The 24,048-nt window shown below is 42.4% G+C and overlaps 4 protein-coding genes across 4 annotated transcripts; 1 reads left to right on the forward strand and 3 right to left on the reverse strand.

The window, feature by feature from the left end:
- Window positions 1-911: 911 nt before the first annotated feature.
- On the reverse strand, window positions 912-1,574 carry LOC108150897. Its single transcript, XM_017279207.2, has 2 exons — window positions 1,173-1,574; window positions 912-1,106 (listed from the first exon to the last, which is right to left on the reverse strand). Exons 1-2 carry the CDS (start codon window positions 1,402-1,404, stop codon window positions 1,042-1,044), a joined length of 297 nt encoding a protein of 98 aa, XP_017134696.1. The 5' UTR covers window positions 1,405-1,574; the 3' UTR covers window positions 912-1,041.
- Window positions 1,575-1,750: 176 nt separating this feature from the next.
- On the forward strand, window positions 1,751-2,297 carry LOC108150883. The gene is made up of 3 exons (XM_017279192.2): window positions 1,751-1,812; window positions 1,877-2,083; window positions 2,142-2,297. The coding sequence occupies exons 1-3, from the start codon at window positions 1,788-1,790 to the stop codon at window positions 2,195-2,197; spliced, it is 288 nt and encodes a 95-aa protein (XP_017134681.1). The 5' UTR covers window positions 1,751-1,787; the 3' UTR covers window positions 2,198-2,297.
- Window positions 2,298-18,838: 16,541 nt separating this feature from the next.
- LOC108150758 (glycoprotein-N-acetylgalactosamine 3-beta-galactosyltransferase 1) lies at window positions 18,839-20,000 on the reverse strand. Its single transcript, XM_017279052.2, has 4 exons — window positions 19,585-20,000; window positions 19,422-19,521; window positions 19,074-19,370; window positions 18,839-19,015 (listed from the first exon to the last, which is right to left on the reverse strand). The coding sequence occupies exons 1-4, from the start codon at window positions 19,998-20,000 to the stop codon at window positions 18,860-18,862; spliced, it is 969 nt and encodes a 322-aa protein (XP_017134541.1). The 3' UTR covers window positions 18,839-18,859.
- Window positions 20,001-21,249: 1,249 nt separating this feature from the next.
- Window positions 21,250-23,697, reverse strand: LOC108150819 (glycoprotein-N-acetylgalactosamine 3-beta-galactosyltransferase 1). Its single transcript, XM_033387525.1, has 4 exons — window positions 23,289-23,697; window positions 21,818-21,923; window positions 21,474-21,758; window positions 21,250-21,412 (listed from the first exon to the last, which is right to left on the reverse strand). Exons 1-4 carry the CDS (start codon window positions 23,576-23,578, stop codon window positions 21,272-21,274), a joined length of 822 nt encoding a protein of 273 aa, XP_033243416.1. The 5' UTR covers window positions 23,579-23,697; the 3' UTR covers window positions 21,250-21,271.
- Window positions 23,698-24,048: the final 351 nt, after the last annotated feature.

Here is a 24,048-nt window from a genome sequence, read left to right on the forward strand (position 1 = left end):
TGCATATCATTTGTACTACCTTGTACCTTATGCGAAATTCAAATTATTTGAATTCATTCTTTCTTAGAGTACATTCTCTAAAAGCGTATCTACACTTTGTAGAGTTTAGGCAAACACTTTCCAATCCCATTCGCTTTGCTACACATTCATAAAGTCCATAATCATGTTCATGACGTGAACTGAAGTGGGTCTCGGGTTTGGGTCGGGGTTGGGGCCTGGGTTTGGGTTGGGGGCAGCCGAGTAGAGTGGCTGGTAAGGATAAAAGCTTAAACCGCTACAAGTATTTAAAAATCACTTCACTCGAACACATTCGTTCACACAGCTTATGCCCGTATTGAAAGCAAATTGAAATGCAATGCTTTGTATTATTTATTCAACATGTTTCGCACAAATTCCTTTTAACCAGCTAATTCGGTATGAATACGAGTATGAATACATGTACATATGTAGCTGTTTAATCCGAATTTTGTACAGATTGCTTACTGGAACTCAGCAGACTCCTGGTTGTTAGTAAGTATATCTGAATAAGAGTGTTGTGGCAGTAGTTATAGCACTTATCTTGCCGGGCCAAGACCTGTAGAGCCGGGTCGCCATAAGCCCGAATAGTGGGCATTAGTTGCAATGAATACTTTTATTCTTTGACCCAGTCTAACATACACTGTCTTAGGGAAGTCTCTGGTTGTAATAATTTCCTTTGAAAAATTATCCTTGATTATTATTATTATGATAGAAATGACAGGCCTGTAGAAAGGATGTGCATGACTGACTTATTGTTTTGTTGGGTTTGTGTCCACCTGTATCGTTTTCCTGAATATCTAGTAGATTGATCATTGATTCCTGGAAAAACCCTTGAGCTGCTTTGGCTGAAGGGCTAAGAAAATTACAAACCCAACTCGTACTCGTGCAAAAATATATTTCTGTTTTGGCAAGTAAGATTAGCTCTACGAAAGTCGAAAATATTTTTAATAATATGCATGTTTTATTCACTCTAATATCTCTGCATGGTTTGTGGGGTATCATCCGACCGGAAGGTAGGTACTTCTAGGTACGCCTGCGCATGCCAGCGAGTTCAGCAATGACCGCACAATCCAGCTTTCTTCTATGAGCTGGGGTATCAAGTCATATAATTAAATATGTATGGCCACATATATCTGTATCTATATTTTACTCACCCGCACAAGCAATCACCTGCAGATCGCAACGGGTCTGATTCCTCCAGTGGTAGGTGCGACGTAGCCTCTCACGGCACCCGTCGTTCATGAACTCCACATTATTGGAGGGATTGTTCAGTCGCCTCACACAGGACTCGCAGCTCTCCCTTAGGACCCGGCAGTCAGGCTGCTGAGCGTGTACGGCCACACACCAGAGGATCGTGAGAACGGAGAGAACGCTAAGGAGCTGCATCTTTCGATAGATCGGATCGGGATTGCTACTGATAGAACGGAAAGCTGTGGCGAGCCTTTTATAAGGCGCTGCTAATCTGGAAGCGATCGGTGGGGTCTTACACCATGGCGTGCGGCATCTGTGTGTGTGGGCTTATAGAAACTTTTATTAAGTCGGATAAAGAAACAGATATATTTGCTAATTGAAGCTATTGTACCAGAATGACATAATTCTCGACAAAAAGCAAAAAAAAAAAAGTGCCATAACTGCCACAGCTGTAGCAGTAACTAGACCATTTCAGCTGTTTCCTTACTGTTTCCATTACGTATTTGTAGGGTATAAATACCCAGGATGCATTGAAATGCCATCAGTGTAGTTTCAAGTGCCTTCTCAAAGCAAATCCAATGTCGAAACTTATTCTGTTGCTGGGTAAGCCGATCCTTCTGCATGTGAATTAAAGAATTTTACTAAGAAAGTGTGCATATTCCTTCAGCTGTCTGCTGCCTGTGCCTGTGCCTGACTCAGGTCCATGCCCAAGCCCGCGCATTCTGCGATGGCCTAGTGGCCGAGTGCAGGCGCCATGAACGTGAGGTGGGCCCCAGGGACGATACCGTGGACATCTACAACCAACATTGCGCTCGCATCGATCGCACCTGGAGACGTATAACACGCTGTCAGCTAGTTCATGCCTCCTGCCTTCGTAAGTACTAAATTGTGTTTATATGTAACATTCTTCTTGAGATTGTATCCTATTTCAGTGACTATGGTACGTTGCGACAATCTTACCTGCAAAAATGTGGCTGGAGTCCTCTAGGGTGCGCTAGGGTAATGAAAGTATGTAAAAACGGAATAAATATTTCCTAAAATATTTCCATCAGCGTCGAACTCAAATAAATCCAAGTAATAAGCACTAATACACCCATTGTAGATGTTTCAATTCTTTCTGTAAGCGTGCTATATGCATGTCAGGGGAATAGTCTTAAATTCTTTTCTTAATAAAACTTTTAGAAATCATACTCCATGGTGAATACACTTGTAACAGCATCACACAGGATTTTGAATACAAAATTGTATGGCTCTATCTTTTACAGTCTCTGAGGGACATATACATATGTATATCGAATTGGCTATTGATGCTGATCAAATATATTTTCAGTGCCGCTCAACTGAATAGTTTCAGCAATTTTAAAAAGTAAGCTGCTATATCCTTTCAACCAACTTACCGATTTTGATGAAATAGTTTGTATTTGATAGACTGCTTAATTGTTTATGAAACAAGAAAGTTTGCGTTCTCTAGGACACTTATTAATGAGAAATTGTTCCTCATCTTCGCACCTATTTTAGCTCAACTGAATAGGTTAAACGGCAATGATTTAATTTGTGGAACAACAAATTATCGACACACAGTAGGGTCTTCGGCCTTTTCAGTTTTCTAGCATTGTCCGTATTGGATTTTTCATACAAGAAAACGAAAACAAAACAAAAATTTGTTTTTTATTCAAAATGTTGGTCCATCATTTTTGTTCTATATTTTTCTTATACCTGAGGCAGCGCTATTTTGTTTGTTTTTTGTGCGAGGTTGCAACACATCGCTCTAGAGTCTAGGCGGCCCTGTTGCGCTGGGGGTATTTTTGTAAGTCAAATTAAAGTTAAAAAACACCCAAAAAAGTTGATAGTTTGAAAAATCAAATTTCATTTTGTAGTTTTTCCAACAAGCCAATTTTTTCCGCATTGAAAAATGTTGAAAACAACTAAAACCAAAAAATAGAGACTAAAACAAGAACCATACCTGACTTTTTATTCGATCTTTAAGATGTATAAAAATTGAGTAAATTGCTGCTCTCAGAAAAAATTAAATCTCGGAAAATTGTCTAACAGATGCGTAATTATATAGTATTCAAATTATCCAACGTGCACCAAAGCGAATAGACTTTTGCCACCTCCTTTCGGCTGAGACCCCACTTTGCAACGCCTATATTTTCATATTTGAATTGAAATGGGTCGAAATGGGTTGCGAGATTATATGAGTTATATTCTCAATAGGCGAAAAAATGGAGTAACATCAGACGATTCTAAAAGGAAAGTACAAAGATGATTTTATTTGAAATGATGCAAAATATGGTACAAATATTGAAGGACAACACCGGTGGTCAGGCCACTCATCCGTATAATTCATAACGTTTTGCAGGTGAGAATGTGGTGTTACTGTCAAACGCCTTATTCGGAGAGCCAAGAATTTGAAGTGATTGAAGTGGAAAAAAAAACACCTCTCAGTAATGCTCCCCACACAATTATGCCACTCGTGTAGCTGTGGTTTCTTGCTTTCGTGGGCCATGATAGTATTTCTTATAGCCGTCTAGTCCCTCCAGGTTGAAAATTTTGTAACGATAGTGTGCCACTCCTTGTTGCATGTCATGTGTGCTTTTCTAAATTGAAGGCTACACGCCTTAAATTTTTGCACTTATTCAGCGGCACTGTACTTTATGAAAACAGAGCTCATTAAAATTAAGTGTTTCAACACCTTTATTCTGCTTATTTTGTACCATTTTTCTTTTAAAAAATTGTCCAAAATAATCCAATAAAATTACGCCTGTAAAAATAAAAAAATTCCATAGACAATTATCAAATGAAACTTTACTGCTGTAGTAATACATACATTCCATCAGGGTTCCTCTTCCATGCCTGGTTGTATCCTTGATCTAATGCTTTTCATTTGGCGGTGCCAAATCACCTTCTTCCAATCTTCCATAGTTTTCTAGTTCTTGTGCTCCTTGATAAATTTAAGACGCGCAGCAACGTTTTTTTTTCTGGTTAACTGCCACTGTCAGGCCGAAGGTATAAAACGTTGGTTCATTAGTTAAAATCGATGGGATAGTGAAGAAAGAATATTATCTTCATATTTCGGAGATCGCTTTCCAGCAAACCCGAAGCACACGGCCAAAATCGCAAAAAATCGGCTCAATAATCAGAGTTTTCACTTGATGCAGTGCATTACTTAAAGCCCAGATCTTAATCCCGTTGAAAATCGATGAGCTCTGCTAAAAAAATATTGGAAAAGACGAGTCTGCACCAAATGGATTAGATGGAGACGGAGCGCCGCATGATACCTCGCGAGCACATAAGTCGATTTTATGCCCAAACAAAAAAGCTCTTAAAGAAGCCGATCTCTTTTAATTGTAAGCATTGTTTTGTTTATATTGAATAATATGTATTATTAATAAAATGGCCAAGCTTTTTTAGGAACGATGGGGTTAAAAATAAGTTAGTGTAAAAAAAATGTCTACGTTTCTAAAGAGTATGACCCCAATCAACCTTTGGGTAATTATATGCTTGTAACTTACTTAGTAACTTAATAAGTTACTTAGTATACTCAGACAAATAGATGATGTCATGGACTACCAGCTTGTTGGTTTTTAGCTTAAAGGGTATATAAACTTCGTCACGCCGCTGGCAGCTTCCTTCCTGGATAATTATTGATTGAACATAAAATGATATGATAAAACAAGCCACCAGGAAAGAAGGGAACCAAACTCCCAACTAAACTAAAAGTAAAAATCTATTTCAATCATTTCCTGGCCACGATGCCAGTGACACGTGCCAAAACAGCAACAACAATACAAAGTTGAGTGGAGTTGAAGCAGAAGTTTTACTGGGTCTGTGGTTCCCCTGTTGAAACACCCAAACATACATGCATGTGCATATATGTATGTATATATATGGCACTCGAAGTCAAAATTTCATTACCAGTTTGATGTTGTAGTGGGGAACAGTTGTGCCCTTTGGCAGGGATTCAATTACTAAGAGGAAGCTGTTATGGAGCAAACGAGGATGGGATGTTGTCGAGGGGAAACCCCTTAATATTTATCTATCGCCAGTAATCAGCTAGTTGCTTTCCCATTTTAAGTTTTTAGTTAATACAATTTCGATTTTTAGCCCGATTGAGGGTTTGTCTCCCAGTTTTCTGTAATGTGTCCTAAGCTAAGTTCAAGCCACTCGATGTGGCAATTGACTAGTAAAGATGCTAAGTTTTTATTTAGAAAGAGGCTTGACATATAGTTGAAAAAACTCCCGAAATTGTGGAAAAATAGATAAACTGGTAATACGACGGGCTATGCAATTTGTCAGCTTTCTACTTTTGTCAGAGAGTGGTTTGGGGAGGCGGAGACATGTTTACACAGACCTTAGTCATAGAGCAGCTCGTAAAATATGAAAAAACACAATTGAATAGATCGTGGAACAATGAAAGGATGGCTGAAGTTCAAAATATAACAATAATTATAATATTAAATCTAAAAACGGATCTTAACAAAAAGTTATTGCATTCGATACAGAATTTTGACTAGAAAAATCTAAACTAGAAAAAAGTTAAGGAACTCATTTCTTGGGCAGTTTTGTTCTTCCCTTTATTCCGAATGTGCAAAATGTTTGAAAACTACTCATCTTTAATATAATTTTTGATTAAGTTAAATTCTTGAAGAAAACCCCGTCGAAGGCAGTGCTCGTAAAATTCCGTCTGAGGGTAATCGAAAGCCCGCGCCCCACGACCAAAACCACCCCACCGTGCAGTGCATCGAGCCACCCCATTTGGCAGCTTCTCCTGCGACAGAAAAGGGCCCAGCCAAGCCATCCAAGCCGGCCCAATAATGGGCGCACGTTTTGTTGCAATCCCAATGAGGAAATGCTAATCCGCATGTAATATTCGAAAATGATATGAAAATGCCGGCCCAAACAACCACCCACTAAAGGAAGCTCGCCGAGAACCCCTGCTAGAGGCGGACTTTGTCTCGAATCCGAAACCGAATCCGAATCCGAGGCAAACGCTTCGTTGAACGGAACCAACATTACTCAATGTCAACATCAAAATTGCTTTGGAATTCATGCACTAATTTATTTTTGGTCCAACAAAAAAGAAACTTACGCAGTATAGAAATTTTCATTTTGGATGAATTTTAATTTCGGGATTTCTCCTGGGTACCCCTTAAATAGCTGAACACCCGGTCTCTGGGACGAGGGGGGGTCTTTTCATGCTGATTAAAAGTGGCAGCTCTGCCTGCGGGGTGGGAATGTTTCTTTTTTTTGGGTTTCATATTGCAACCTTTTCCACCTTGCCATTGCCCTTGCCCTTGCCATCGAAAGGGGGCTGAAGCTGAGGCTGGGGCTGAGGCTGAGGCTGACTCATCTGAATGCTGCACTTGTCGGCGGCTCTCCGTCTATGGAAAATTTCGTCACAGACAGACGGTGGCGTGAAATTTCGTAACGAATTCTGTAAATCTTTCATTGTTATTTCTGTAAAGGAACATTATAGATGCCATCCTATACATGGGTATGAGGAATGTGGCAGGGAAGTTTGTTTTTTCTCAAAAATGATTAGAGTTCAGTTGGTTGTTTCGCGGGTGGAATTTGTGGTGGCTTATTGGGGGGATGGGAAGTGTGTACCCTGCCAGAATGTCTGCAACAGCTGCTGCACATGGCCCGGAATGTGACCACAACACGGCCGCATAGAAGTCACGGTGGAGAAGGACGACCAGGCATTGGTTTGGCTTACTACAGTAATAATATGTACATATTTACAGAGAGTGTTATCTCTTTACTTAATAAATGGGGATATTGAGACTTGAATGGCTAAAGATTTTACAATCCAATTAATGCGTTAATCCCATAATCCTATCAAAATTCGCTTCAAACTCGATTTCCCGACAGACCATTTTTAAATGATTCATAAGTTATTTCTGAACTCTCTGTGCAAGCAGTAAAACAACAAAATCCATAAACTGTTGCTGGCTAGACAGATAAATCGAGCGAAAATTGACCTCAGTGAACCGTGCGACGTGCGTTGTTGACATGCCACGAACTTGAAAACAATTAATATACGATTTTGATAAGATGAGAGCCAATCGAGCACCGCCATCGCCCAGACAACAAGCAGAAGACAATGCAGGTAACTCCGTAAACTGGCAGTCGGTCTGGGACTGGGTCTGGGTCTGGGTCTGGATACGGACAAGAGTTTTCCGTGATAGCAAAAGGTGTTGCACAGGCCAGGTCCTGGCCACTGGGATTTATGTGATTACATAGAAGTACATATCCCTCCGAGACTGTGGGAGCGGGCATTGGAGAGTCCTCACCAAATGTCGATTTCTCGCCGCACCCCACACGAAACACACGCCGGCCAAAGGACATCTCCAGCTGTGCGCGTGTCCTTAGAACTATTGTATGTTCCATCGATCCGACGCGGACCCGCTTCGGTCAGGTCCGCTCTCATGTATCTCATTCTATCTTGTAGTTCATCCCGAATAATGTGTCCATTGTTCCCATTGCCTTTGGTCGGCCGGTGAATTATTATCCCTTTCGCATGTGTTGCTGTGCTGCATTGTCCTTTGTTACTTTCGCCTCACTTTGTATTCTTCAAAGGTCTGGTTGCCCGGCCACGCCCTCCACTGGCTGATGGCTGGGCGTTTGGCAGTTAAACGGCGTCCCTCCAAAGTTTTCGGGGCGTGTTCTCCTAAACATTTCTTCTATGATTTCAATGGAATTTGTGGTTTCTATGTTTGTGTATTTATAGGATTTTGGTTTTCTTTTGCTTAAAAATCATCTACATACGTACATATGTATTTTGGAGCGTGCGTTCATGCGAACGCTGTAAATATTGTATAATTTAAATGCCTGCGTTTTTCCCCGAAAAATATTTGAAATACAATTCTGTTTTTTCTTCTTTGGGATTTTCCGGGCTGCACGCCAATTTCTTGGTCAGTTTAGGTGTGGTTTCTTCTGTCAGTTGTGGTCATCCAAATATTGGACAGCATTGAAATGATTTGAACTTGCCTTTCAGCTTATTTTGAGCAAATTTCTGGGCCAGGCCCAGAGCAAGCCCGCATTACTGCGCAGAGCATTGTCAAGGACTCGGAATCTGAATATTGGATCTTTTGTTCTCTGCCGATATGTTCAATTTTTTGTAATTAATGGATGACGAGACTATATTTTAGCTTTAGACGTAACTTAATTTTCGTGAGTTGAGCTTCAAGCTGCTTTTTCTCTCCTGGACATCCCTTGATGTTTCTGTTTTTTGGAAACCACAAGCTGAGTAAAGTCAGAAGCCCAATAGTCGGCTTAAAAGTTGAAAGAGAACTCCATGAAGCCGGTTTAAACTTGAAAGCGCTCGCCACTTGGTAGGCACTTGGTCGGATCGCGATTAGCCCGAGTATCCTGTGGAAGCATGACCTATTATTATATATCAACACTGGAGAGCCTTTGGATCCATGAAAATTACACATTTGCCAACTGCTAATTGCAAGCCATAAATTAAACCCTCACACATGCCGGGCACAGGACCTGGTCGCACTACTGGTCGCAGTAGTCTGTGGACAGGACACGGAGCTCTAGAGCCGTGTCTCTAATCCTTTTGGCCCGGCTTACAGATAAGTTAAGTGCGGGACTGTCAAAAACTTTAGATTGCATTAAAACGTCTGGGAGGCAGTCGGCATAGTTGTGTGTGCCCCATGTCCTGTTTAATATGCGACCTGCAACTGGGCAGGACGAGACAGACAGAGCACGCATTGCCATAGTCAAAGCTTCAAATTATTAATTATGACAGATCTCTGGAACAGTCTCTCCCATGCACGCATGGAGAATGTCGTTGGTGAAATTTGCATTTATATTAAAAACAAACAACAGGCCAGAACAAGGACCACGACAATCCCGTCCTAGACCAGGGATACGATGGCAACGCCAGCGTCAGCGCCAACGCCAGCGCCAACGCCAACGAAGTCGGCGACTTGCGGCATAATCAAAGACACGTCACCAACAGCCCATGGAAGGACCAATTTGCAATCAAGCGATACGCCCCACAAACCACCTCTTTCTCCATCTCCATCTCAAACAGAGCACACTCCACTCCACTCCACTCCACTCCACCACAAAACTATTGCACTAAGCCAAAACTGATTTCGTGGTCTGGACTTTAATTACATCTCATATATCAGAGCAGAGGATGGCTTGAAGGGTCGCAGCAGTCGGAAGGCGGTTGGATATCGCACAAAAATGATTTCATTTTGATTGCAATGGCTCCCCCAATCACCAGGCCGGCACAGGCCGACGACAGTGGCAAGTGCACTGCTTGAGGGTTGTTTGCCCCTCTGAGTCACACACGAGTGTTGCAAATTGTTTGTAACTGTTTTGTCAGAGACAGCCTCTCAACATTTGGCTCAGATCTAACAATAGCAACCCCCATAAACCGAAATTATTCGGCTTTACAACATGAATCTTTCTGAAATGAAAATTTTTTGCCTCGCTCTATGTAATGGGAAAATGTTTTGCTTCCGATTTATTGAAGAGCATGACTGTCCTGTCAGTCCTGTGGTTGTTTTTAATATTTACAAGTGGCTTTTGGGCAAATTTTCATTATTGAATTATTCTGAACGATAGCAGGTGACACCATGGAAAGGATTTGCGCTTCCTATGTTGGATGTTGTGTACCCCAAAAAACTGTAGCGAGGCGTGAATATTTTGTCCAAACAGAATTAGATTGGGGATTTGCATTTGAATGGTTCGATGCATAGCTCAAAGTTGTCAATTAAAAGTTGATATATCTACGATGTTTAATCTCATATTTATTGAGTGAATGGATTCAACATTCCTCTAAAGATATTTAAAACACTTAAAGTTTTTAAATATCGGAAATTTCTTTGAATTCCGGCCAACTACATAAAATACCTTTCAAGGCACGCCCTCGTTAGCATACAACTGCGAGCCTCCCATCATCTCAGCAAGCCCATTAGGGCTAAGGATCAGGGTCCTTTTGTCTATCGGCTGGAGCATTGTGTTACGCACTTCCAACAGATGCCAGGCTCTGACCTGGACTCCGGACTCTTGCTCAGAAGAAGGGGGCATTTAGCGCATCCTAACCACTGCTACAAGACATCATATTATTAAATTAAATGCAGACACGCGTTCCGCCGTGGTCAGAAAAATCGTATGGAGAGCTGTTTGAGAACAGATGGAACCATGATACTGACCATTAATTCCAGCATATTAAATGATCAGCCACAGTCCACAGTCGAAGGACCAGGTACGCTTCTTCCCCAACTTGTTCGGCTAACAAGCCTGAAATTCCATTCCAGGAAAGGCAATCGATTCTAAAAGAATGATACCAGACATATGAACGATTTTTAATTGTACCTTTTGATTGTTCGTCTGGTGTTGGGGGGTGTAGGGATCTGATTACATATACATATAGGGTACATACCCATACACATACACGTAATGTAACATAAGGGTAATCTCTGAAATGGATTGAATAAAAGAATCAACATCTTGCGGGTATTAACTTTCTGATTGATGCGTAATTTCATAATTCAAACTGATGGCGGAGCCGCAGATAAGAAGTCACCTGCTCGATCTCAGCTTACCTTTGTCCTGGCGATCATCGTGCCTCCTGCTGCCGTCTGCCGCCGTCTGCCGGCTACCTGAGCCAGCCAGGGGCACTTAGTGATTTTTTCCCATTTCTTTTGGCCGTTCTGCCGTTGCTGCTGACCAGACAAGCAGCTGCCACTTTTTCGGGCCTGGCCTTCCGAAAAAACCAAAAAAACAGAAAATTGATGACGACAGGTTGCCGGGCCAAGAACGATCGCAACATGCTGATCCGACGGGCCCGGGATGCCAAAAGTCTGGACTGGATCTGGATCGTCTGCTGCTGATCTGACGTTAATCGACTAAATTGTAGCAGCTGAACTGCCAGTTTAGTTAAGTGGGCTGTGCCTCAACTCTCTGGGATACTTTGGGTTTGATGTATTGCTGGCCCAATGATTGATGCTCGGCTGGCGATAAAGTCCGTCTGTTCCCCTGTTTAACAGCCAGATAGCTTCTTTCAGACTAAAAACTGGTACTTTGCCGTGCCGTGCCACTAGTAAGTCCCCGCTCGTTAAACCCTTGATTAATGTAAGTTTTGCTCTATTTTAGGGTTTTATTGTCGCCCCCATGGCATAAAGCATTTTATTGCCTTCAATTTGTAGTACGAGGACGAGTACGAGTACGAGTACGAGTCTCTTCCAATTTTGTCGCCTTTGTCATCGCTTTCGTGGCCTGGGCTTCATCATCATCATCAGCCTTCCGTTTGTTTCAATTTTAGTTTGTGCTCTGCGGTCTCGGTCTCCTCTCGTAATTAGTCTCGTTTGTTGTCATAAATTTTCGGTAAATGTTGTTGAAAACTCGCATTTAATTGCACTGATTTACAGTTTTGTGTTTTTCAGCTTGGTTGTTTCGGTTTCGGCTTGGGCTGGGCTGGGTTGGGTTGGGTCTCCTCCGTCCTCTTTTCCCAGCGGGTTCTGGTTAGGTATTTTAGCACTTGGCTCCCATAATTACGTGTAAAATTAATGATGTCTTTGCTGCAGAAAGCCCTTTAAAAATTTCGGCTTTAGTTTCGATGTGTATTTGTTTTGTGTACTTCCAGCCACTCGTCCAGATCGTTAGCAAATTCTTACCCTGTCTGGAATACAGCAGGTGCCATTTGATATGTCTGTGGTCCCAAAGTTAGAACTGGCTACGTGCAGGATGCTGAGGGTTTACCACATTGTGTTTGGAAAATGTCCATCTTCAAGAGCACACACTTTAATTCTAACAAATTAACGGAAGAACTACTTAAATATTGAATGAACTTTGTTTAGATAATATAATAAACTATTTATATAATTTTTTTGCAGCCAATTTGGCTTTTTGTTCCTATTGTTGGCCGTCAGATGAACGGTGAAAACTAACAAATCAGGTCAACGTTTCAGGGGCTATCCTGTTGTAGCCAGGGATCGTCTGTGTATATTGGGTATACTATGTTCCAGGGCTAGGATATTTACAATACTTCTGTAGATCTGTGCATTGGATTGGATATACTTCCTTAAGCATTGACCATTTGAAGGAGAATCGTTGCCTGTTGTAGGTTTTATTATGCGTCTCTAGAGGAGGAGAACGTACATATCTCTATATTGGTTTCATTGTGGATTTGTATCTTCTTTGTACCTTCTTGCATGTGGCCAGGGACATTTATTTAGATGACTGGAGAAGTAAAGCTTTTACTTTTACAATGTAAAATTTTTCCATTTTTGAACAGTTGGGAGTTTCTTAGTACACTTTTTCCACTGTATCCTAATGAACTTTTCTCATTATTACTACTGCCTTAGATTATTTTCAATTGGTTTCTTTAAATTCGAATTGCATTCATTTTCTCATTTATTCGGTTCACAAATACTATTTAATCAGATGATGACTTTATCAGAGATCTCCAAAGAAGAGAAGACCAAAATAAATTTCGACTTCTCACCCGCCTGGATTCATTGGGCCAATTCGGCTTCTCATCAGCCCCCCACCGGGGCCTGGAGAATAATTGAAACTCATCAAGTTTTATTTGGTTGTACGGAGGTGGCGGCTTAGCCATCATTAATGCCCTTATCACGTACTTCACTGCGACAGAAGCATCCGCATACATCCCCTCAAAAATCCCCCAATTACACTTCCAATCCATACGAATCCATCGAACAGTTCCCGGCAACACCTTACCCCAAGGATTTGTCTTAAAACTGCCACCCTTAATTACTTGTAAGCGTCTCGAACCACCCCAAGACTCCATCCCCTCCCCCCACCCGATCACCAGAGAAAGTTCATTCTGTTTGACTTCGCAATTTGGGAGGCCAGGACAGCGACTCGCCTCGACTGGCCGTCATGCGGGACGCCCCAGTGAGCTGACCATTGATTAAATTGATGATGTTTGATGACTTCGGAAGCCGATTTCATAGTAGATTTCTTTCGGGGAACGGGAACGGGAATGGGCACGGGAGACCACATATGTTGGGCCACCCCCCGCTCATTACACTGCATTGGACATGCATCAAGATGCCTTGAAGTCAGAGCGGATCTTTGGCAGAGATGTGTGTGTGTGCCTGACCGGGTCACTTCGGCCGTCTTAGGCGGAACTCTTTTGAGCCTGAACTGCCTGCTGACCTTAATTAATCTTCTGAGCCACATTCCTCAGAGTGCAAGTTGCAAGTTGCAAGTTGCAAGCTGGGACTGCAGCCAATGTTGATTTATGTGAGGCGGAGCAGGAGAAGCGTGATTGGGCGTTTTTTATGGCCGTCCAGGAAATGAGTTGCATCAAGTAAGTGCGCCGCTTCTGAGATGTGAAGATAGCCAAAGGTACGAGCAGTACTCGTACCAAAATAGAAAATCCAATCCAATCGCCTAGTGAACTTCCGCCTGTCAGAGCGGGCGATGTATCGAAAATGGTAATGCAAAAAATCACTCCCCTCCATGGGAAGTCCATCGCCGACTTTGACTTCGACTCGAGCTCCTCCACTCCAGCTGCAGATTGTGACAAATGCCTCTGGGGTGCAATATATTTTCCAGACCATGTGTGTAATGAAAGTGTGTCTGAAATGTGTTCTATTGCTTTTACTCTCTGCCACGTTTTCCCCTTTGGCCAGCACAGAAAAAGGCTGTAGAAAGTTCAAATAGAATTTAATCCCAAGCGAATGTTTGAATCATGTTCCCCTTATGCTTGTCACCGTCACCTACCACCTACCACCTACCAATTCCATTGCACAAAAACGAAAACCTCACGCAAAAAGCAAACAGGACGGCACCAAATCACACCCTTTTTGGGGCCAAGGCAAGAGGAGCTTTTATTGAAAGTTAATTTGTATTTTTTGTACGTCTGCTGAGGGCTGTTAGCCCTCGTCCAAGGGCGACAGTTCACGGCTATGATATTCGCTGAAACTCTTCTGGAACGTAGTGGTGCATAAAATTGGTTGGACAAAAATACATTTTGAGGATTTCATAACTTCCCCAAACTCTTCTACGTCTACGAATTCCATTCTATATTCCATATAGAAAGAGAGATCACAGAGGCCAGCCACTTCCACTTTCTTGGCCTTCAGTTGAGCTCAACTCAATCCGAACGAAGCTGAAATACATACGAAGAGAAACTATCACAAAAAGGGCCGGAAATCAAAGTGTGAAAGCGTCAGGCAGGAAGTTGCTTTGATTATAAGTTTATAAGAGATGTGGATGGTGGTCGGGTGGAGGGATCTAAAAGGTTCAACGAGTATCTCACAACTGACAAATATAAAAGTTTACCAGTGCATTTCAGCTGCAGACACAGACACAGATACAGACACAGACTGGCGCAGCGCCACCGCCCCTGATTGAATGTTAAACATTTAATTTAAACTTGCCCGCAGGCCCCACAGCTCCCCAGACCATGCCCAAGCCAACCCAAACCAGAGACGGCTGGAGTACGGATTTGAGATGTAATTTATGCACGCACATCAATTCAAATGCATCTAATTTGGTAAACGGAGCCAGGAAGAGGACGGGAGGCATGCACCACGAAGGAGGCAAAGGAGACGCCGTCTCAGTCTCAGTCTCAGTCACAGTCACACCTGCCTGGTCCTCGGCAGACAATCGGCTTAAAATAGTTTTCATTTGTTTTCAGCGACGAGTGGAACATGTGACATTGGCACCGCCACCGCCACCGCCACCGCCACTAAGTAGCGTCGAGTATGCATCGTCTGCGTCGTCAGCATCTGTTTAGGGAGATGTCCGTCTCGCATGGCCTGTCATACATGCTCGTACATGCAGCTCATTTAGTTGACATTTATTAAGGTCATCTATCGCGCAATGTTTGGAGTTAATTAGATTCATGCTGACAGATAAAAATGTACATATGCATATACGGAAGCATTTCTTTGTCCTTTCTTCACAATACTAGAAGTACGAGTATACGACCCCACAAATAAATCATATAAGTATGTATATTCTCATAGCAATCCTTATAGTTGGCACACGTTCAACATCCGTTCAAAGGCTTGCCTTCCGTTAATGTTTTCTCAAATACTTCTGATATTTTTCGATTATTTTTGGTGCGCTCAACGAAAATATTTTAATCACTTAAGATATGAGAATTCAATCGATTCTCTGGGCAATTAACTTTAATCTGTTAATTCAACAATCGTTTAACTTCCAACGTGCTTAAGAGATGACACTCCGGCTCCATTCTGCCTCTGTCCTTTGGCATTCTTCTCTTTTATGCTGTGAAAGAATGCAAACGAACTATCCAGAATCACAGCTATTTCCAAAGTAAATACACAAACCTTTCGTTCGAGCTGCAGAGAAGGGAGGGCGAGAAGTAGAAGTTTTGTTTATAAAACACTCGAAACGAGAAAAAAATGTCTTTAACTTTAACTTTTTTTGGGGCATATTGACGCAAGGATTTTCCTTTTCAAAAAATGGGTAGAATAGATGGGGAACCGAAATATGGTCAAGTGAAGAGGTCAAGCGAGCGGCCGAGTGAATGTCTGTTTCCCCTTTTTGCAAATGTCATATAAAGTGCGTTTGCGTCTTGCGAAAAAATGTCGGCACTTTGAATGGCATGGCCTCCTCCCAACCCGAATTCACTCCTTTCAGGCTCTCCTGCGGGCAGCTAGGGGGGTAGCATCCATTTCTTCCATCCAGCTCTGGCATGGATAGTGGTCGATGGTCGATGGTCGGTGGTCGTTGGACGCTGGTCGTTCCACTGGGGTCTTCACCACTGCCGTCTTTTACGAAATTTCCATTTAATATGTTTGCGCAAAGTATTAAAAGGCAAACGACGATTGAGTATCGAAAAGTAGTAAAGCAAAGCGAGTAGCGAGGAACGGGAAACGGGAAACGGGGAACCAGAATGGGCCACGAGATGGGGTGGCCACTCCCAGTGAGAGACCCATAAGGATGCAGATGCAGTGCATGAGTATGCCGAACCCCCAGTGGCAGACTCCGAGCCCGCCGGGTCCACCAAGACCGCCAAGTCCGCCCTGGGCCCACTGCTGACTGCTGAGTGATTGCCATGATAAGTGGCCCATTATGATGCCAGTTTGCACAGTGAGATTGCTCTGCGCTCCATTGGAGTTCGCCCTCGCCATCGCCATCGCCATCGCCGTCGCCCTCCAATTCGCTTTTAATGCATATCAGAGTGGGCAAACTTCTGGCCGAAAAGTGCGTCATTGTCCGTTGTCTACAAATCCCTGCTTCCCAATTCTGCTCTGTTCTTTCCTTTCCGCAACGTCTGTTGACAAAAGACATTTAATTTTCCCTTAGTGTGTTTTTGCCTCGCACGTCTCTGCTCGAAGTAAAGTATCTGTGCAATAAAGTTAGTCGTTGCCGTGGATTCTTTTCTGAGCGATGTTTCTATGCTCGATTTTTTGTTCGTCCAGCGTCGGGCGAAAACTTTGATAAGTGAAATTTATTGTGGCCGGTTGGCTGTGTCGTCTTTTACGGCACCAGAATCACAGACAGAGGAACGTCCAACTGATGGCTGCTCTGCTCTGCTCTAAATTTTGTATGGAATTCGCATAGCGACAAGAAACTGCTGTTTTATTCTTTATTATTATTTAAGCAAATTAATAAGGCTTTACTCCATTTTTTTTTAATGATCCCCACATGATCCTAATCGAGACTTGAAATCTCAAAAGCCGAAGCAAGTCGAACTTTTTTTATAGGCTTGCGCTGGAGTCAAATCCCCGGGAGGACCGCCCCAAACTCCAACCCAAACTCAAACTCATTAATTTACGTAAAATCCACTTAAACTGTATGCCGTACGCAATAAATTCCACTACTTTGCGCCTCATCAAATAAAATGAATGTAGAAATTTACCACGCAGCAAAGTCAGACAATAGAATAGATAGAAATCTACATGAAGTAGACGGCGCGACGAGTCGACACTGAATTTCAGAACATGTGGTGTTATGATGAGGTTGGAGACCACCAAAGGCAAACCAAACCAACCACCACCCAGTAGCCACCCAGTAGCCACCCACCACCCACCACCGCCACCCACCGGGACGAAGATGAAGCCACCCCAAATCCTGGGACTTGGCCAGACAAAAGGGTGGGCCGCTCGTAACAGTGCATTGATATGCCCCGTACGGCGTAAGCAAAGCGATTTTTTCAGCCTGATTTTGTGGGGGAATTCCCTTAAAGCCCGATGCTGGCGTATTGCCGTACTGCCGTACTGGCGTACTGGAGTACGTGCCGTCAGATCCCCCTCATGCCAATGCATTGGCATAATTTCAGGCAATTGTCAAACAAAACGAGGGGTGGCAGGCGGATAAATTAGATTTTTTTTCTTGCGCAATTGCATAAAGCCCGACAAGCGGATGGCCCCAGCTCCATGCCCATCCGGACCATTGTAATCCTCAAAGGACCCACTCGTAAATATTCATTGCATACGGCCGGGCGTTTGAGCTTAAAGTTCTATCACTCACCTCGATTCTTATTCCAGCTCCCCCACCGTACGCTATGCTTTTTTCAAGGTCTTTGCCAAATTTTGGGGCGGCAGGAATTACATTTTCGCCACCCACCCAATGTCCTTGCCGTGCGTCCCCCAACGAATTGGGGGTTGGCCTTATCCTCCAAGGGTGTTGAACTATAAATTGAACCTTTTGTTGCAGTTTGCGCCTGCTCGCCCAGAGTCAGAAGGGGTCCGACAACCCTCGCTTTGAGCTGTCTTTAATAAATGTTTGGATGTTTCGTTGGGAGATTAAGTGGATTCTGTTTATGGCATGAGTAATGATGGATGCATAATGCCCACGTATGTGGCAGGTGTGGGATGAGATCAGGTGGAATGGGCTGTGGTTGAAGTCCCCAAATAAAAGTACAGGGTGAACGACACCAAAAATCTGCAATTTAATTCTACTAGTATCTTGGCCAAAGTATCAAGAATCTATCAAAGAGCGACTACATATTTAAGCTCCACAAAAGATGCAAAACGATCCATTTAGCTAGTTTTAGCATTGCTAATACAGTGGAGAGATGTGTATCCAGTCCAGCATAAGTCCATCTATCTGAATAAAAAGTGAAGGGCATGCCGGCGATAATTAAAGAAAAACTTATATGAATGCTAAACATGATGACTAATGCATTCAATATAATTATCGATTCTAGTGTGTGATCTTATGAATCCGTAATAACACCTACGTAAAATCCGCATTTGATACTGGAGCAGACCGCGAATCTATCTCAATATTGCTTGGACTTGTCATAAGTGATAGGGAAACATAGAGAAAAACGGAGGGATCGCAACCGCTAGTTGCATCTCGTATATCCTATATCCTATATTCAGTAATGACCTAGTTGATTCGATTTTCCTTTTTTAATATGTACTTTTGTATGAGTAAAATCTATTTCTAAACTCCTTGAGTATCGGGTATATAGATCATTTAACCTATGAACATATGACGAACGTTTATCATACGTGCTGTGATCTCGAAATTTGGCTTGTCACGAGACTATAAACAAGTGAAATTTGTGCATACATATGTGTCGTGTTTCGATAAAGACAGTTTTGGTGTAAAGCTTATTAAATAGCTTCGATATTTCACATTTAACTTTAGGATTACTTTTATGTGACAGAAATGAAAATAAATACTTCTTTTTAAAGTTTTACATTCTTTAATTCAATCATTTTTACAAATTCTGATTCTCGAGCCCCCAATTTTCCGAGTCCCATTCCTGTGGTGCTCCGAAGATCCGAACATTTTGAGTGAAATAGTACAAATGATATGCTAGGGGCATGCTCATTAAATGAAAGCATATCGACCTCAATGAGACAGGTAAGTTCATCTGTTAATTTGAAAATGTTATCCACTAAATAAATAAAGAACCAATTTTTGCAACTTGCATCAGTAACCGGGTAGTAGGAACGCTCCAGAAAGTATCTGTGGAGCTCAATGGAGCTGTTCATCTGGCCACCCAAGTGTATGTTCGTCTCGAAGGGCAGGAATCGATGTCGATGCCACTCGTCTCGGCTGTCGCCGGCTACGACATTGACATTGCTCAGGCAACGACCCAGTTCTTCGGCTGCCTCGCCGCCTCTATTCTGGGAGCTGCACAGGTTTTCATCGGTTAATGCCTCGAGCACGAATCGCTTAAGACTGGCAGCACTTAGCACAATTCCAGAGCCATCGAACATGTATACCTAAACAGATAGAGGCTAAGAGTGGATGATCATGGGTTAGTACTCACTCACCAGACCCTCTCGACTGCTTCTCAACTTGCAGCCAAAGTAGATGAGCTCCTCGGGACTGTAGGACTGCAGCATATGACGAAGGTTCTCCACGAACACAAAACTTGAAGAATAAACTTAGGTGATTATGTTTCCGAAGCTGGCTGCCACTCCCACTGGTTCCTACTTATCATCGTTGGCATAGAGGAACCAGTCTCCTTGGTGGAAATGCTTCTTGTAGGTGTACTTCAGATGCGCCCGTATCCGCTGCCATTTATCCCAAATATTCTGAAACACGGCCGGCTCCAGAGCCACATGCACATTGTCACTGACGAACAGATAGTGATCGCAGTGCCTGGCCCAGGTCTTTTGGATGTGGATGGCGGCATGCTCGTGGCGGTACTCGAAAGTGACAATTACACAGACGATACGCGGACGGGGTGGCGGTGTCGCCAAAATATCCGAGGTGGAGGTGGTTGCATCCCTCTGATACAGCAGAAAGAGCAGAAAAAATATGACTCCAAGAAGCAGCGAGCTATTCAAAACGGCACAATTGTTCTTGCCCCCAAGGAACAGCCGCCGTGTACTGAAATGTCGCACCATTTTCAACTGAATGTGGGTGGGGTGGCTCGGCTGTGGTCCGGGTGTTCCATTTGCAATTTAATTATATTAAGTGGTGTCTTCGGTACGAGATATTGCCGAGAAATTGCCGTTTTCAATTAGAATTATTAACTCATCAGAAACGGAAGTCACCTGAAGCCATCGTTGTCTGGCAAGACAGTGTCTATTTACGTTTTCTTTGAAAGTTCAAATTGAGGACGGGTAAGTGCAGCAAATATAGCAAAAAGCAAATGCCATTCAACGGCATTCCAGGATTCATAGATAAGGGTAAATTCAAAGGTCTTGGTCATCTAATACAAATGCTGCTGAGAAATTTGAGTTTTAAATTGTGCTATACACATACTCGTATGTACATACTCGTACATACATATGTAGGTCCAAAGGTAATCTTTCCCCTCAGCACATACTCGTACATATGTATGTATGTATGTATCGCAAAAATCGTATAAATATGTGTGAAAACGCTTTGAATCCATTTAAACACGTTATCAGATTTGCATAAAACACATATCGCATCTATTTTTGTCTTACCCAACCAAATTATCACAAATAACTGTCACATAAATACACATGTATGTATGTGTATATACCGGCAGGGAAAGAATTCATGGCTCCATCGATTGTTGTCAAAACAAAAGACTCGAAAATATGTAGGTATAGCCGTATTATGAGAACTAGGGAAACAACAACTTATGGAAAAACTATGTACGGGCATTATTTTGGGTATCAGTGTCTCACTTTACGTGCTCAAGTTACCGGATTATGGAGTTGTCTCGTCTCCACCCGTCTCACAGGTGACGGTGAAGGCGATGCAACAAAAGATGCCTACACATGGGTAAGGTTGACCGAGTCCTAATGGGACAGGAAACTGGAAAATGTGCAAAATTGCATTTTTTTTCTTTCTTTGGATACTCTGTTATATCAAACGTGATGCAACAATGAAGCTAAGCCGAGAAAAAAAAATAAAAATAAAAACGGAAGTCCTTTTCAAAGCAAAACAGGCCAGCGGCAGGCAAAACGGCAATTTGAGAGTTCGAACTCCAGGCCCAAGCGACAGATTCATTGATAAACACGTCTGTCCCTGTCCCCGTCCCCGTCCCCGTCCCTGTCCCTCGACGTATGTGTATGAAGCCATAATGTGAGAAATGTGAAAACTTACATGCCATACACTCTGTGTCTGTGGCTGGATTTGTATCTGTATCTGTGTAATTGAACCATTAGACCTTAGGAGTCCAGCTGCCAAAGACGCGCTTTTATTGATTAGAGGACTCAGGGGAGCTTTGCATAGGAAGACCGAACAATTGCAATCGATAAACAAAGTAATAATAATCGTACATTTCAGGTGGATATCCAACACGAAAAGTTATGGCGCGCTTCGACAAGGGGACTGTTGCCTGAGGAGAGGATAAGTATTAATCGCACAGATCCTTCAAATATGAGGATGTATGCACTCACCTTGTCCACCTTATGGTATGTCAAGTTCTTGAGCCAGCTTATGTTATCGTAGCCCTCCAAGAAATGGTGACTCATTGGAACGGGCATGAAGGTCTCGTTTCCGTCCTCATCACGGCTGTCGACAACGGTCACACCCACATGACTTAGACACCGACTCAGCTCCAGCTCCTCCGTAAAGCCCTCCAAGTGCTGGCAGTGGTCGTCCTTTGGATCTCTGCCCAGGTCCACATACCGTCTTAGGGCCTCATGGCTAATCACATAACCACTTCGGCTAAAGACAAAGGGCTTTAAAGCCGCAAGACACAACTAGAGTAAATTCAAAATTTTAGAGGCATTTCAATCACCTTGTGTGCGTACACATTTTCCAGTTCATGGCCAAAGTAGATCGGCGTAGTTGGTACGAATTTCTTGCTGTGTATCATGTAGCGCAGGTTCTCCAGAACCACAAAGCTATGGGTAGAAAATATTTTATTCGCCATGCGAACATTTCTTTTGTGCTGATCTAAAAATGTTCATTCCCCATTCACCTTGCGAAATTGTGCATATCAATAAAACCAATCTCTTCTCTGTTGTGCATACAAAATCAAGTAAAGTTACATATATACAAGTAAATATATTTGTATGTTCGTATAGATTTAAATAAGCGTGGAGCGAACAGCAACAAATTTACATTTAAAGAAAACGTGTCCCAAACGTGCGACGTACCCAAGGCTGGTTTGAAACAAGAAGCTAATTATAAGATATGGAAGATCAACCAATCAAAATCGATTCAAAGCAACTGCCTAAGATACCAGAAATAACGCCGATGAGCTAAGATTCGCATAGAACAGCCTCAAAATTGGACTGTGAATGTTGTAGGTGGTCCACTGTGGGTGACGTTCGACTTTAAAGTATAGTTAGAGAAGTTAATAAGTATAACTTTGCGCCGTCGTCAGACAATAAGCAAATTTAATTCCTCAGATTTGAGGGTCAGTCAGCAGAACATTTAACTTTGATGACTGGTCCTATAAAATTAAGTCTTAGTTGCGGGTCAATGACCAGTGCGAGCATCCGCAAAGGCTATTATTAAGAAAATGAAAACACATCGAAGATTAAAAAAAGCCACTCAATTCGAATTTAATTGACGTTGTAATATTATATGGCTGATGCTGACATCACAGCTAATAAATTCTCAATTATATATGACGGCATAAATAAAAAAGAAATTCTCATTTCATTGATAGCCCTTCAACAGACATATTTGACCTCCCACACATTGTTCCTCAGCTCCCCAAAGCACTTTCGATAAGGTCTGTGAACGTGGGTCTTAAATTGGAACATTTAAGATTACATTTGATTTGAAAATGATACAGCCATTTGTAAACAAAGGAAAATATATTGTAAATACATATATAAATAATCATATCTGTGGGAATCATTTTTATCTTAATTTATATTACTGCAACTTTACATACAATTTGATCGACTAGTTTAATTTGTCAAGTAATTAGTTATTACTATCTAATCGAAGCCAATATGCAGCCTCATTCGTGCACATAGCCATGAAGATTGCTTGAAGAAAATTAGAACCACAAAAAACAAACACAAAGTAGGAACTTGAAGGCGATGTAAGGGGAAGTAAGCGTTGGTGAAGGCTGATAACTTTATCAACGAATAAGTCAAAGTATAATAGCTCATTGCACGAAAATACGTATTTAAATTTGTATATAAACAGCTTTAATTCCGGAGAGGAAGAAGGAGAATTATAATGGATCGGGTGCGTTGGCACTCAATCAAATTGTAGTATGATCAAGCGAAAGATGGGAAGATCCTTACCTAGAGTCTTCCACTTTAAGGAACCAGTTGGCCTCGTCTTTGTAAGCCTCAAAGGCGTGCAGCAAGCCCCGATGCACCAAAGTCCAATTGTCTGTTTCATTGATTCCTGGCACATAGGGCTCCAGTTCATCGTCGATGTCGCCACTGACGAAGAGCAGGACATTGCAGTGTCTGCCCCACGTTCGCTTCACATATTTTGCTGTGCTGGGATGGTTGTAGTTGTAGGGTATCATGCAGAGTATTCTGATGTCATCGTACAGTGAATCTACAACACCTTTGGAAATCCTCATAGGGGCGAGTTTCCCTTTGGAACCCCAGAGATGCCCAGTGATATTGAAGGAAAGCACGGTCAGGAGCAGCAGAATCAATGCCGAGTAGGCTGCATAGTAGACACGTCTTTGCGCACCCATTGTGAGTAACTTAACTGAAATGGTTCTGAAAATGCGAGCATGGAGCAATCCGTTCTTAAAAGTAGATAACAAATTAATCAAACTTTCATGTACACTCAAAGACAATGTCAAACCATGTAGGAGGCGAACTTCAGGGCCCCGAAGTTTTTATACTCTTGAAGTCCAATAAACCTATATATATTTGTATTTAGATGCTACCTAGTACTTGGTAGTTTTCCGTTCTGTATACACTGCAGAAATCGCCTTAGGCGATATTATTCTTCCATTAGTGACAGAAAAGATGCTTAAGATGGGAATATTTTAGGATTCAAATCCCTCTCACCGCGTCATCTTAGGATTTTAGTGGATTT

Source organism: Drosophila miranda, chromosome XR (assembly GCF_003369915.1).
Source record: "Drosophila miranda strain MSH22 chromosome XR, D.miranda_PacBio2.1, whole genome shotgun sequence".
Taxonomy (NCBI): domain Eukaryota; kingdom Metazoa; phylum Arthropoda; class Insecta; order Diptera; family Drosophilidae; genus Drosophila; species Drosophila miranda.

Coding starts and splice junctions, on each gene's coding strand:
- LOC108150897 (XM_017279207.2), bottom strand. CDS start 1,404: ATGCAGCTCCTTAGCGTTCTCTCCGTTCTCACGATCCTCTGGTGTGTG. Junction 1,107..1,172: donor GCAGGTGATTGCTTGTGCGG/GTGAGTAAAATA, acceptor TTGATACCCCAG/CTCATAGAAGAAAGCTGGAT.
- LOC108150883 (XM_017279192.2), top strand. CDS start 1,788: ATGTCGAAACTTATTCTGTTGCTGG. Junction 1,813..1,876: donor GAAACTTATTCTGTTGCTGG/GTAAGCCGATCC, acceptor ATATTCCTTCAG/CTGTCTGCTGCCTGTGCCTG. Junction 2,084..2,141: donor AGTTCATGCCTCCTGCCTTC/GTAAGTACTAAA, acceptor ATCCTATTTCAG/TGACTATGGTACGTTGCGAC.
- LOC108150758 (XM_017279052.2), bottom strand. CDS start 20,000: ATGGTGCGACATTTCAGTACACGGCGGCTGTTCCTTGGGGGCAAGAAC. Junction 19,371..19,421: donor GAAGCAGTCGAGAGGGTCTG/GTGAGTGAGTAC, acceptor CTATCTGTTTAG/GTATACATGTTCGATGGCTC. Junction 19,016..19,073: donor CCTACTACCCGGTTACTGAT/GCAAGTTGCAAA, acceptor TCAAATTAACAG/ATGAACTTACCTGTCTCATT.
- LOC108150819 (XM_033387525.1), bottom strand. CDS start 23,578: ATGAGGATTTCCAAAGGTGTTGTAGATTCACTGTACGATGACATCAGA. Junction 21,759..21,817: donor AAAATGTGTACGCACACAAG/GTGATTGAAATG, acceptor GCGGCTTTAAAG/CCCTTTGTCTTTAGCCGAAG. Junction 21,413..21,473: donor CATACCATAAGGTGGACAAG/GTGAGTGCATAC, acceptor TCCTCTCCTCAG/GCAACAGTCCCCTTGTCGAA.